Raw genomic sequence first — 15,471 nt, forward strand, 5'->3', positions numbered from 1 at the left:
TTCCAGATCTTGGAATACGTTTTTAGCAAGATATGATTTTTCAACGCATGTCAAGACCGGTATTAACATGCCGTATAAGCATCTAAACTACATGAAAGAGTGGCAATCGATTCTCTTTCATGTAGTTTAGATGCTCATACGGCATGTTAATAGATCATATCTTGGCTCATCTTAAAATGCCTTTTCAACAACTTGTCAATTGAAATTTTAAATTCTATATCGGCATTTACATTATCAAATTCTAAATCGACGTTTACACTATCAAGCGCGCATCATTGCCGTTATAACCCTTAGTATGTTTTAAAACATACTACGGGTTATAACGGCAATGATGCGCGCTTGATAGTGTAAACGTTGATATAGAAAAAAGAAGTGAAAAGCGCACCAAACCTTATCTCTGGTCTCTGATCGCATGACGACCACCCTGGCAGAAGTGGAATTAAGGAGGATTCTGTTGACGGAATCGCTGTTGGATGTGACGACCACGTGACCATTCACCTCAATCAACCTGTCTCCCTCTTGCAACACTGAATCACAGTCCTGACTCCCTATTGTGACTCCCCCGTTGCGCAAGGAACACAGCTTGAAGTTGTAACCTTGAACAAGCATCACACATGGCAATCAAGTTGTTTTTGACATTTTTTAGAGGCATCAGTTGAGACTTTTGTAACCAGTGATTGGTTTTGAAATATTTAGGAAAACTGACGCGGCGTCAGAACACTCGACATTTCTGAACCACCTTTTCAGACACCTGTTAAAAATCTTCTCTTAATTTTGCGATTTAATCAATTTTTTAAGTTGTGCTATTTTTTAAGTTGTGTTATTTTCAATTCTTTATTTTTAAAGAAAATGACGAAGAAAAATATTTGGGAATTAATTCCTACCAAAGTGTTGACGTTGGGATCAAATGGCTACTTATTACGAAAGGTACATAATTTACATATGGGTGCTGAACATGAAAATTGTAGTTGGAACCTTCGGCCATTTTTCCTTCTGAGCCACTGCAAAACCTTTGTTTTTCCTCTGCAAATCTTTTTTACTATTATCAGCTGGTCTCCTGCTGTCAAAAAGTCGATGAATTTTCAGAGATGTACAAATTACAATGTCGTTTTTTTATTTTCATGAACGAGTACAGCGACTCATTGTTTCCAGCCGTAAGAACCACTTTATTAAGGAAACATTTTAAAGAAAAAAAGCTGCCATAAAAACTTTTTCAATCAAAAATCATTTCCTACATATTTGCATATAATTCAAATTGGTCCCCATAGTTCGTATGATTGCAAAATTCAAATGGCGAATTCAAATGCCATTGAATAGTTTTCATAACCTAAGAAACGTTTTCATTCTGGCCTCAATTTTACAGTTAGTATGAGAGTATTGTAACAAGGAAGCTCAGTAATGTGCGTTCGCACATAATGTTCCGACCCCGCTCATCCATATTCTTGACTTAATTCGCTATCAAATGATGAAGAGATAGAAAACTTTCAAAAACATACAAATCGTTTAAAAAACCAATGAAATACGATAATGCCACGCTAGGGGGCCGATGAAAGTTGTTGATAACAGGACTACTAGAAAGGACAATAACAAGAATAAAACTACAAACATTATTTACGAACAAAACTTGATGTCTATAATAAAAGAAAATCATAACAAAATCAAAGTCGCATCAGATAGAAACCAAAGAAAACAATTCAACCTATACTTTAATAGAAAAGTTATGGGACCTGTCCCCAAGGCGATAGGCAAACAGGTTGACAAAAAAGCAATCAGGTGCGAAGTTCAAAAATTCGTTTCCTTTTTTGAAAACAATTAATTTCAAAGTAAGTAAGGTCATTAGATATCAACTGAAATCATTAAAAAGTTCATTTATATCTACAAAGGAAGCAATTGAGACCTGTGGTTATCCAATGCTCGATTGCGCAAAATCTCAAAGCCAATGGGATTAATGACTATTCTTATAAATAAAAAAGAAACAAAAAACCTTTAAAATATACAAATAAATAAAAATTTTTTATGAAATCTCGTAGTAACATAAGTAAAAAAGGCAAGAGACAAAAGTTTGAAGCAAAAACCGTTATAAAATATAGCTCACTGAAAATGCGTTGTGTTCTGTGTTTACAGAGACTGAGCTTTAAACAGACCGAAATTTATTTAAAAATGACGAAGCTCAAAAACCCGAATTTAATTTATATTTATTTTAAAACAAATATTTTCAAAAGTCATAAAAGAATTAGGATTAAAACAAAAAGCAACTGAATAAGTTTCAACACCTCAGAAAACTAATTGAATTTGTTAATAATTATAACAAGTCAAAAGTCCAAAAACAAATACAAAAAGCCAAAACTTCAAACAATTTAAAGTAAAGAGACTGATCAAGGCACTAAAATAATAATATGTTACCTGAAAGAACTGTAAATCATCACGTTCCCTTCATCTTATAACGGACAAGTCTTCATTGTAAAAAACACTATTAAGACATGACAACAAAAACAAACCCGAAAATTGAACAGTATAGAAATCTCGAAAACTATTTATGAAACTAAATGATCGAAGCCATCAGTCAAAATTAATATGAAAGTCATAAAAACAAACAGCTGTAAACTGAAATCTTTAACTTGGTTGAAGTATAAGCCATGGGGAAGCAATCTATCGCTGTCAAATATTTGGTGTACAACAACGAAAAAAAAGACAAAGAAAGGCAAAATCAAGGAATCCACAAGTTTTGCGAGATAACTGTGTCTCAGCCCAAAAAGCATAAAATATCGAACAAATATAATTAACATATCCAGCTTTTTCTCACTTTGTGCATTTTTTGCAATGCCTTTTTTTAATTGGACTTGACAATAATGTGATAAATTGTAAAGGAATCAAAATCAACTCATAAAATATGCAATAATGATAAAAAACAAAAGAAAAATTGAAAACGCGTAGTACCAAATAAGGATACTATTAGGTGAATATAATACCGTTACCGATATTAATATATAACCCACAGGAATTCGGCTTCAGCCAGTTTTTACTGAGACTGTGACCGAAGTTGAGAGAAAAAAGATAAAATAGTTGCAAGGTTCAAAATTTCACCGATATTTCCTCAAAACAAATATATTCAAAGTCATAACAGATATTTGACAACAACTGAAAAAAATGTCTAGGTTCTTTGATACCTTCTAAAAGCTAACTGGATCTCTGATTGCGGACACTAAGTCATTGGGCAGCAATAATTATAAGAAATGAAAACAACAAGCAAGAGTTTCCTAAAATTTTTACGAAAACAATTGGTCAGAGCCTTAAAAATCATGAGCTTAAATCTGAAACCATAAAATAATCTGATATATTATCGTATATTGCAAAAATTATCTGTCATTAAATGAGCCCTGATTTGAAATTCTTGCCCGTAATTTACATAAAAAACATTCACATAGCGGAAATTTTTTGAAAAAAAGTTCGCGCCCTGTTAAAATCAATTTTTTATCATAAGGATTCACGGTGAGTTCAAGATCAGCCCAGATATTTCTGCGCGTCTACCAAAACACTCAATTGTTGAAACGGTTGCGAAATAGATCAATTATACAAAACGTTTTTCAGTTTGTCAAAAGTAAAGAATGAATTTTGTATATTTATCGGGTTTAATTTTGCAAAAAATTGCCAAAATTATAATTCGAGAAGACCCTTAAAGCCCGCAGGAGGACAACTAGATCACTTTTAAGCTTGAAAAGAATATGGTTGCAATTTTAAGGTGTCTACTTCCGGCAAATTTAAATCAAGTGGGTTAAAAAAAGCCATTTTTTTGACGAAAAAAGTCTGAATTTTGAAAAATTTATCATAAATTCTACCAAAAAACCCCGGATTGAAAAATTCAGCAATCCTCATCTATATTTAAAGATAAATCAATAACACTACAGTTAACAATTTTAACATTTTATAGCAAAATTGACGAGTATTTGGTCAAAATTTACGAAAATTTGGTCAAAAATATTGATAAAAACAGCTGAATTACGTTTAATATTCACAAAAATTTAAACCTCGATAACTCCCTATAAAAAGCGAAAATTTAAAAAATCTTTTTAATTCCATATTCTACGCTGGACGGGCTTTCTAATGATACCACTCACAACTCTCTACGATTATTATATCGATCGGCCAAAATTGTCTGAACAAAAAAAACCCATTTGAGTATGTAATTCCTCGCCCTCAAAAGGGGTCGGAACAGTTATTACCGTACCTGTTTCCTTTCCGTCAACGTCAGTTGAAGACCCAACAGCTGTTCCCGCTTTCTGTTTATTGGGCGTTAGCTCAGTCGAGACAACGGTCGCGTGACCAGACACACTTAGAGACGAATAAAGTGATGATGTAATTTCCGAAAGCGATGGGCCGGATGTGGACTGTTCCTGTTTCTTGGAAATTTCCTTCAATTCTGACATTAGGAACTTCTCCTCATTCTCGTACAGTTTGATTGAAGTGTTGATTGTTGTGTTAAGCAGAGAAGGACCTAATTAATATACTGTTCCAGAATTCTAACAAAAAGTTTCTAAGTGAAGACTAAATGCCCAGTAAAACGAAACTTGATAGAACTTGACAAGCCATCAGATTTGTTGAGATGCTTCCGAAAAAAATGTTAAGCAATCTTTTCATGATAGATCTTGACGTTTACCTAATTTCTTGATTCACATGAAAAGATCACGTTTTCTTGTCCAGAATCTTTTCATAATCTTATCAAGAAAACTCAAAGTTCATTGCTTTGGGTGAAGATGTGATTCAAAGATCTAAAATGAGACACTGTTGGCTTTCTGAAGTTCTACACTGAAATTTCCTATTTAACCGTAAAAGGTGACAGTCAATCTCAATTGATTCACAAATTAATTACTCAAATTTGTATCCAAGCTTAATCCAGTTCAGTTTCCACAATTAAGCTCGATCTATTGACGAGAAAAACAATCCTTAAGTATCTATCAATCAGATCGAAAAGATCAATCAGTTTATATTATATCATGCTGAAATTTTTTGAACTTATATTGTTACGAAAATAGCTGTCAATGAGAACTGAAGTTTAGAGAAACGCTATCATAACAACTGATTTAATTAATTAATTAACTAATTAATTAAACGCATTCTAACGAAATTTCGTTTATTAAACTATTTTTATCTTCAAATTATTCCAAGTTTTAAGAACGCTTGGTTCGAAACTCACCTAAGCTATGTAGTTTAGTCATTTCATCAACTTGCTCCTGTTGCTTAGATTGAACAACTTTAGACTTTCCTGTTCCCGCTTTGCTTCTGTTATTTGCTGACGTGTGTTTCAGTAACCTCGGTCTCAGCTTTGACCTTTTGTCTTTGAGTGTCTCGCAGTTGCTGATCACGTGATGCAGCTGGTCTCTCAAAACACTTTCGAGGTCAAAAGGGTTACTCTGCTGGGCCACCTGAAATACATTGAGTTTTTTATCACCATGTAAGGCAGACCCGATGTGGGCTCCTTTTACAGCCTTAAAGTATAAAGAGCTAGGGCTACATATTTGTGCGCGCGAAGTAGACTTACCTATATCTCTAAGACTAACCGACTCTGTAAAACACTGAGAATAAACTTCTATTATTACGGTGGCTAAGAAGTATAGCACCGCAGTCAATGGTATACACATGGTGTATCTAACTAAAAGACTGACTACAGTTAGTTCAGTTCTCTCTATATAAAAGAGAATAGTGTCTTCTCAGTCTCTGATTGGTTGAAGGTGCACATTCAGTATTTCCACTGCTACATCCATCCGGGGTTGAGAGTTTCAAATCCGAATTTGTGAAGTGTAGCAGAAATACGTTGAATGCGTCATCCTCGTTGAAAGGTAGGGTGATGTAAGTGATGAGTTGTGTCCTCTCTGAAGTGGGTTGTGGCTTGTGTCGTCGTCTAGAATCCCTGTCAGTGAAGTAGTGACTAGTGTCGTCAGTGAAGAGGTTCGTCTTGATCGTGGAACTAGTAAGGGTGCCAGTTACAGGGTGTGTTGGCCAGTAACGTCAGTCCTGTTGATAGCAAGCCCAACAGCTCTCGCTGTCTTGTAGTGAGGATTTGTTCCCAGTTGGAGGATCGCTTGTAGTCCGTAGTCTCTGTCTGGTTTGCACGAGGAGATTTCTGTTTATCTCCACCTAGTACAAGGTTTGAACCAGTCGGATTTACCAGCTTACCTTCTGATGGAAATCCATCATTTAGCTACTGTGTGAGCTACTTTCCCTATTAAATCTATTGGTTAAATTTAACACCTTCCTTCGTAAGTCCCGAGCGGGAGGAAGTAGAAAACAAATAATCCTATTCTTCAGTCTTGTGGAAAAAGTAAATAATATGGTGAATATATAATTTTTAGAAAGAAGTAAAGACAGGAAGAAAGTAAAAAAGAAAAGAAAAGAAAAAGAATTTCAGGTGAAGTTTGAGAATAGTGAGTCTCTTGAGTTTTTGTGAGACTGTGATCCCAAGGTGTTGCTGTAAGTCTGTGGCCTACGTCCGATATTCGAACTCGAAGTCCGGAGCTTGATTGTCTGGATCACGGAAGAAGGCAAGGAATTCCGGATCACGTGCCAGACAAGCAGAGAGGGCACGAGGATCGAGGATACACATCAACGTTACAGTGTGGTTGTAAACGCGAGGTGATTGAAGATCTGTGTTTCTTCTTGTGATGGCTGCCGAGTGTCTAGCTTATCAACCATCCTGTACCTGTAGAGGAGGTTAAAAGTGTGGCCATAGGCGCACTTCGTGGCGCCTCCTTCTACACATTGTAGATTTTCGATCGGGACGAGGATGGGGCGATTAGTCTTGGCATAGAGCTGAGAGAAAATGAAGTAATTTTTGATAGGATCAAAATTACGTAGGGTGCCTTCACAATAGTTGGGTTGAATGATGTAACTATAAATCATATAGTAGGGTGAAGTCAGCTTAGTATTAGCGTACTGAAGACGCAAATTCATGTGGATAAACGGATTAGTGTGCTGAAAGTGATGTTGCACAAATAAGTAGTTGTGCATCGTGTGAAGCATCTTCACTCGATTTACTTTGTGGGTAGTGTTGTTTACATCCATCTGTGTGGGATGCAAAAAAACTTCGACCATAGCGACTCTCAAAGGCTTTGGGATCTTTTCTTTTGCACAGGAGGGCTATTCTTGAATAGAATTTAAGTGAGCGATTTATTAACCAATCAGAGACGACTAATAACTGTCCACATTTGCACATATTGTTGTTAAACTGAATACTGTTAAACTGAATAGAATAAAATAAGCCATGCGATGACGATTAGCCGAATTCGAATACAAAGTGAAAAGAATTTCCGACTGTTGGGTCGGTGGGCGCGCTTCACCCGCAATTACAGACGCGCGATTTCAGGATTACACCCCACAGCTGATGAGAGGTCGTGAACAGCGGTCCGCAATTGCGCTTTAACTGATATTCGTCAATCTAATCTGTAGCTCAAGTAAAATTGTGGTAAAGCATAGCACATAAGGAGGCGATTCTCCACTAGGTACCAAGGGGGGGGGGTTGTTGAAAAGATCCAGGATTTGAAAGCTAATTAACTAAATTTAAGGGGAGCTGAAAAAGAACACGTTTTAAAATTCCTGGGATTAGCAGTGATCGTTGATGGTAAATATTTAGGAAAACTTTGAAACATCTTTTAAACAACTTTGGTCCCATACGAAAACCGATATGTCCAGACCATATATGGCCTGGAACCTCAAACGGGGAAAAACGTTGACCCCACTCTATGCCAGGAGCACATAATTCGAAGAGGCTTATGTCAGTAATATTGGAGTCAGTTATACAAAAAGAGAAGAATTAAACTAAGCTTTAAATTTTCCGAATCAGATATCTGATAAAATTTCGATTGTCTCAAGTTATTCGAATTAGGAAAACGGCTCATCATTTTTATCTGTAATCTATGTGAATCAAAAGTGAAAGTAATTTTTGCTGTGAGAGCTTTTCGAATCTGCTCCGACATTGATTGAGAGTGAAGCAAATCCTGCACATTACTTCCAGAGCAGATCAGACTTGCTCGCAATATCTTCATTCAAATGTCCAGAACTGAAATGTAATTTAATCACGATACATCTTACATTTTATGGAACGGATCTGAATCTAGAGTTACTTTGTTGGTATTAAAATTAAGCCCTAATTAGTTATTAGAGCTCTAATACTTTTTCAGTAATGGTCATGTGTTTGTCAGGAAAACTTCAGGTACTGAGTCACGCTGTTCATGCCACACTGCACTTTGAAAGTTGTAATTAATTCTGATTTTTTTTCCCTATTCAGAGACTTCTTACATGGCTGGTTTGATTGACTCTCTGCAATGAAACCAGAACTTCAGCATAAGTGTCTAGGGCGTCGTTTGCCTCCTTGTAGAGGGATTCTGTCACTCTTTCCAGTCCAGGACATCTCCCACAGCTGTCCAGAGGCACTCCACTGCTCAGACGTTCGGCTAAGTGAGACTTTCGGGTAATTTCGAAATAGTGTCGCTGTCTAAAAACCAAAAAGCGACTTGTCTGTTTCTGTGATCGTAAGAAAACAAATAATATAATTTAAAATGTGTAAAAAAAAATTTGGTCGGAGTTTTGATTTCCACAAAAAGAAGAGGCCCCTCATTTTATTCCCAGATTTCAGCGTTCTGTTTTTTTTCTCAATTTTCCATAATTTTGTCGTAATATTATGCCCACATATTTTGTCGCTCGAAAATAGTTAATTTTTTAGTCGCTCTCTATGATTTCTGACTCTGTCAAGTACCAAAGATCCTTTTCTGACTTAAGTTTATGACTTATGATTTCCTTGATTCCATGCAAGGGTTGTTCCGAAAGATCCTTATGATTGCTCTCAAACAAAGATTGTAGCAATTATATCAGTCCTGTGGGCTTTTTGATTTTTGCTTACCGATGTTTCGTCTGACCCTTTTAACTTTTCGTCCTCAAAATCCGGATGAACAGGTAAAAGCCAGGGGAGATTAAGCGGCTGAGCGCTGTCTCAGAATCCTATTAGTTTCTAAGTGTACAATTAGCCAAAGCGCCGCTGAGAAGACATAAACTTACGGTGCAAATACCGTTCTTTTTTGGCAGTTTGAGAAATCTTTTCTCTAAATCCAACTCGAATCCCTTCAATTGGTGAATAACATAAGCCATACTGTAGTGTCAGAGGTTTTACGTAAAATTGTGAAAAGTGCTCTGAAGACCGCACTTCTTTTCCTGATTGTTGTTCCGACCCACTTTTTGGGGAGGAACTATACATCCAAATGGTTTTTTTTGTTCAGTCAATTTTGGCTGGTCGATAAATTCATCGTAGAGAGTTGAGACTGGTATTATTAGAAAGCTCGTCCAGTGTAGAATGTTGAATTAAAAAATTTAATTAGAGTTATCGCTGTGCAGTTCTGCGAATATGAGACGAAATTTTTATTCACATTTTCCTTACTTTGAACAGTGTTACCTCAATTTTGCTAAAATGTGTTTCAAAAGTTAATAAAAATGCCACTGTTTTTAATTTTAAGGACAGAGGAGGCTTGCCGAGACTTTTGGTTGATAGTTTTGATATTTTTTTTCTAATTTGAGACTTTTTTAATCAAGAATGGCTCCAAAGACGATTTTTTACTCCACGTTCGTTTAAATATTCCGGAAGTATAAAACTAACATCTGCTGTCAACATACAAAAAAAACTCCATAAAAAGTAACCATACTTTTGATTCCTATAGAAGTCTTCTGTAATTAAAATTTTGCCAAATTTTCGAAAAACTAACTCAATAACAACACAAAAAGCATCATATATTTTTAGTTTAATAAAATTTTCCTTCTTCCATTTCATCTACTTTTAAGCATATGAAAAAATTGATTGTCTTTGTTGGACGCGCAGCAAACTCAGGGCTAGGTTTGTACTCATCTTGGATTTTTATAATCAATAGCTGTTCGGGTACATTTGAGCGCGATCTTTTAAAAAATTTTTGTTTTTTCATGCCAGATAAAAGTAAGTTATGTCTTCAGAGGAAATCTAACTTTCTTTATGTTTTTGACAATTCGTTCTTGCAATTTTTAATATTTTTTGTTTTGTATTGCCTTCAGTTCTCGTTTGTTTGCATGACTTCGATCTATTACTCACAGTTCCAATTGAGTACTTTACGAGCTATAGATGAACATATACAAAGCCTTCAATTTTTATCCAATGCCTGTAATGACTTTGAATATTTTCTTCTAGGAAATTGTCATTGAAAATTTGAAATTTCAGTGTAATTTTTAACTTGTATCTGTCCATGTGTAGATTAGTATCAAAATAAAAAGAGCAAAAGGTATTACAAGCGAAATAATTTATATTCGTTAGAATGTGTACATTTAACTCAAGGTTTCTTGGCTTTCCTACCACAAAAGTTCATAAAAGTTTTGTGATTTTCGAAATTTGGCCCTTTTTTGAAGTTGTTATATGTTCCCTTTTCAAAAAATTACATTAACAGAACGTCAATTGGCATTGAATGAAAATGGAAACAAAATTATTAAAAATGTAAGTGATTTCGTAATAGTTTTAACGGCTGTGAAACCGTTCTCTCGAATAGTTTATGAATTGTTCTAGTTTTTGCATCTAACTGTCGTTCTTTTGATGTCGTGCGGCTTATACTGGACAATCAAAAGCCTTAATTGCTTCCGCTTTGTTTTAGGTGATTATATTCACTGATTCCAGTTTGTACCCGTTTCAATGATTTTCAATTAATTTCAATATATATATATATATATATATATATAAATATATATATATATATATATATATATATAATTTTGTTCATACCGATTTTCGTTTTCATTGTTTTTAACAAGTAACTTAGTTTCATTCGTGACAGAGCTTATCAATTTTCTGTAGCTCCAAAAAAATTTAGTTGTTGGTTACGTTTCGACGAATGTGTTTAGAGCTTAGTAATGTATGTTCATAACAATTTTGCAATTTTTCAGTTGTTGTCAAAATTTTTGCCTCTTTTGTCCTCTTTTACACAAAGACTTTTTACAAATCTGACGCAATTGAGAAAACCAAGGAGTGAATGAAAAACCAAGCAAAGCATTCAAACTCGTATTTATCAACATGAAGTTTTAACTAAGTTTCAATGTCTTACGTTTTAATGACTTCAACACTGGTTTCGATAAAAAGTTGATGAATTTTTTGCTCTGTCCGTATTTGTTGTTTGCATTGTTGTCTTTTGATTCGATCACACTGATAAAAAGCACAACTGGCTTCCTGATCAGTTGCAAGTAAATACAATTTCGTTCTAAGTTGAAAGCTCATGGTTTGTTTGGAATTTTTGAAAAAGATGTTAAAAAACAAAGAGTATTTGAGCTTTGTCATTTTTGTATCTTTTCTGTTTTTTTAGTCTCTGTAACAACAATTTTTCTAGTGACCACGTTCCAATCTTCACAATGGTTTCATATTCAACTAATGGTTTCTTCTCTTTGGCACTACGCATTTTCATCAGAAAAATGTCTTTTTTGGATATTTTTCTGTTGGTGTATATTTTGTTTCCTTGCCTTATTATTGCACTAATGGGTTAGCCCAATTGGCTTTGAAAAGTGCACAGTTTGCAATACGTAATGTTCTCTTTGAATAGCTTATAGTTGTAACGGTTGCAACACTGCTTTCTTGTTAATTTTTTCAAGTTTTCGTAATTTACTTTTTGTTTTTCACGCACTTTTCATGATCATCTGACGTTTTACGGAGAATAACAGGTCTCAATTGTTTTCTTATGAGGTAAAAATTAGTCTTTTTGATCAGCCAATCTAATACTTACTGGTTTTAATTTGTAATTGGTTGTCTTGAAAATTAGTTCCGTTATTTTTTGTACTTTGCCCTTTTTGCTCGCCTTTGTCGACTTGTCTCCTCGTCTCATATCTTATCTAATGAAGTACAGGTTTATTTGTTTAGTTCAGGTGTTATCTGATTCCGTTTTCAATTTGTTATTGAGTGTTTTTTTTTAAGATATGGAAATCGAGTTTTGATCGTAACTAATAGCTGCAACTATTTGATTTTTATGTTGGTCTTGTCCAGTACTCTCATTAATGCCAAGTCTCATTGGCCCCTTAACTTAGCATTATTTTTTCACTTAATCGTTTGTTGAATGATGTGTGGATTTTTGAAAGTTCGCTATCTCTTCCTCATCTGATAGACAATTAAATCAAACTGTGGATGAGCGGGGTCGGAACATTATGTGCAAACGCACGTTACCGAGCCTCCTTGTTTAGTCAGCTTATATGCGGGGGAAAATGCCTCTTTAAATCGATTTCAGCGGAGTTGTAAATCGTTCAGCTCACTTCTCGGATAATTTCGCGTCGACATTTTAGTCACGCCTCAACCCGGGCACTTACATTAACAGTGGTTGATATAACATCAAAAGTAACACAAACCGCATGGACCACGACATTTGGGTAGTGAACAATCTTTCGGCTGAGTGAACCATTCGTCTGAAGAAGACTGATGAGTCACTGCTGTTCTGTCCTGCGCACTCTCTAGTCTCCAGAACAACTAGAGTATCCTCTGTACCGTGTAAACCCAGGCCCTATTCAAAAACATACTTTAAGGAGCCTTATTTCAACAAATCAGTAAAAGGTGGTTTGAAAAATTGACACGCTATCTTTGTTGAATAATTAGATTACTCTCATTAATGTCTGTGATTAAAATAAGCGGTTTATTTTAATGTATTTTTTCAGCCACTTCTGCGCTTTTCTGAAATCATTTTTGGGGGAAAATGACCAGTGGAATGGTTATGGTGCCAACCTTGTGTTGTCGCGAGGAATTAAAACACCCAAAAAACATTCAATTGAGGGAAAAGATAAATTTTATTCATCAAAAATGAACTCAGCAGATCTTTCGAGATCTAATGGCAAGTTTTTTGTTTGAATGAAGCCAAGTTTGCATGCTAGTAGTCATAACGATGTTGCACATTTTAGCTTAAAACCATGGTCCAGTTAAATCCACAAGTCTGGGTATTAGCTCTGTAATGGTGCTAAATTGACATTTATTTCCATTTATTCTATGAGATAAATATCGTTCCTAAGCATCTAGACCAGACACTTTTAGGCATAGACATATCGGATATACTATATACTAAACAAGGAGGCTCGGTAATGTGCGATCGCACATAAGGTTCCGACCCCGATCATCCACAATTTTGGCATAATTGTCTACCAAATGAGGAACAGATAGAAAAACCCAAAAATTCAATTAATTTTCAAACATAGCCGGCAGATTACTAGAATGGTTGCGAAAGAATAGACTTGCGTGCCGTATAAAACAGATGAAACCGATACAGAGCTATATTGAAAAAAAATCGACGCCGCTCAAAAAGCTATGTAAAAAACATTCAGAGATAAATTGATAAAGCTCGTTGAAATGCCTTCCACAGAATCCTTTTATTAGGCAAATTTACTGCACATATGAGTTCCTTTGATCTAAAACTAATTAAAATTAAACTTAAGTTTTGAAGTGCAAAAGTCATTTTATTGAGTCAGGTAAGTCACGTTTTTCTAGAGAGATTGAGAAATGACGTCACGCGCGCAAACAGTGTTAGTGAGAGGAAGAAATCATTCAAAAAATTTGACTTTTTCAGCTTTGATGTGTGAACAAATGTAAAACGAAAAAGAGAGTCAGACGAAGAAACAAAAAAAACCAAGAGCACAGCAATACAGCTCCGCTCAGCTTACAGCTTCGCAGCTCCAAAAGATAGCCTCCAAAGAGAATAACTCAGTGGAGTAAAAAAAATGATGCATTAGTTTGATGAGAAATTCCAAATTTAGGAACGCGGGTCAAGACGAACAGCAAAATCAAACAACAACAACAACAAAAACAACAACAAACACTAATTACATAAAAAAATTTATGTCCGTTTTAAAAGTAAAACTTAATAACAAAGTCAAAATAGTGTCAGATAAAACTGAAGCTAAACAAAATAACCTGTAAAAGATATGCAATAATAAAGCTTAGTAACAATTGGTCAAAAATAAACAAAAACAGTTAAAATCAGTTGAAAACAAGTTGAAAATTACGCTTAATTTAATAAAAAAAACAATTTGTTTCAAACTAATGAAAAACATAGGAAATCAAATAAAATGTCTCAGAGGTTTACAATTGCCAATGCTTCTATATAAAGAATTAAGAACTACTGTCGGTAATCAATTTTTCATGCGGTTACAAAAAGAACAACAAATAGACAACAAACAAAAAATCATTTATAGATTGTCAGAAACGCTTTCGAGCCCAAAAAGCCATCCTTTCCATGTGTTTGATATCTGCTTTGGCGAACACCGATAAGGTTATATGTGACCTCTCTTTAATGATACTAGGTAACAAATAGACAAAAAGAAAAAGGCCAAAATTATGTAATACTTGTTTTTTCGAAAAAAAATTATTTGCAAAGAGAAGAAAGCCATTAATTACAAAATGGAAAAATTAAATAGGTCCTCTTTTGTTCCAAAGGAAGCCCTTAAGACCTGCAATTATCCGGAATATGTCTTACGTTCTATAAGAAGAACGTCAAAAACGACTAAAATCAAAAATTAATCTTCATTTTTTGTGGAAAACCCGTGTCCAAGTCAGTAAAGTCCTAACGATTTCGTTAAAAACATTAGATTTTGTGACACCAATCTTTTTGACAGTTTCCTTTGACAACAAAAATGTAATTTTTCACCGGTAATTAGTATGACTAGTTAACAAACAGAAAATAAAAGGAACAAAAATGTGTACTTAAAACGTGTTTTTATAATTTTGGAAAACAATAGCTTTCAAAGTGATGAAAGACATCAGCTATCTACTAATATCGGAATATGGGCTCATCTATTTTTCCATGAAAGGCAAAAAAATTTCATACGACCAAAAAGACAAAGTAAAAAGTTTAAAAAACTCAATTAAATTCTTCGAGAGAGTAGTGTCGAAGCCCTTAAAGCCATAATCTATATCTTAAAGGATTAAAACATCATCAATTGTGCTCTATTTTGGACGCCAATAATGTAATATATGAACTGTCAATAGTATGACAATGTGACAAATTTAGAAAATTTGAAAAATGAGCAAATACCTAAAAAGGAAAAGAAAATGTTAAATATAGTAATATCGAAGCAAGAAAACCATATCTTATGGCGTAAGATCGCAATAAAGATTAGATTTCAGTTCAGTAGAAAGAAGAAGAATTTTTTGATTGCTGACACTAATCTACAAGTTGACGAAATTAAGAGAAAAATGGAGGCAAAGTTCAATAAGCCATTATTTAATTAAAAAACCAAATAAATTTAAAAGTCAAACGACCATAAGTTTTCAACTTATAAACTAGACAAATTAATTTGGATCCAATTAGTAAGTTAATTGGAGCTATCAATAGTGAGCTTTGAATTGAAAGTTTCTTTTATTTAGATAATATAAAAAAGACAGAACTTTTTTTTTTATAAAAAGACCGACTGATTACAATCCGAATTATTTATGGATTGTAACAGTCCAAGGTTGGTCAA

General features: G+C 34.5%; 1 protein-coding gene across 1 annotated transcript in view; it reads right to left on the reverse strand.

Annotated features, from left to right (window-relative positions):
- LOC142337522 (uncharacterized) overlaps nucleotides 1-15,471 on the reverse strand; it is a 39,987-nt gene that overhangs the window by 10,673 nt on the left and 13,843 nt on the right. The window contains exons 9-13 of the mRNA XM_075386809.1: nucleotides 12,379-12,530; nucleotides 8,290-8,485; nucleotides 5,192-5,420; nucleotides 4,226-4,492; nucleotides 391-596 (exon numbers count right to left, since the gene is read on the reverse strand). Of these exons, the coding sequence (XP_075242924.1) occupies nucleotides 391-596; nucleotides 4,226-4,492; nucleotides 5,192-5,420; nucleotides 8,290-8,485; nucleotides 12,379-12,530 (1,050 nt within the window). The remainder of the gene's footprint in view (nucleotides 1-390; nucleotides 597-4,225; nucleotides 4,493-5,191; nucleotides 5,421-8,289; nucleotides 8,486-12,378; nucleotides 12,531-15,471) is intronic.

This window comes from Convolutriloba macropyga, chromosome 4 (assembly GCF_964194025.1).
Source record: "Convolutriloba macropyga chromosome 4, txConMacr16.3, whole genome shotgun sequence".
Lineage (NCBI taxonomy): Eukaryota > Metazoa > Xenacoelomorpha > Acoela > Convolutidae > Convolutriloba > Convolutriloba macropyga.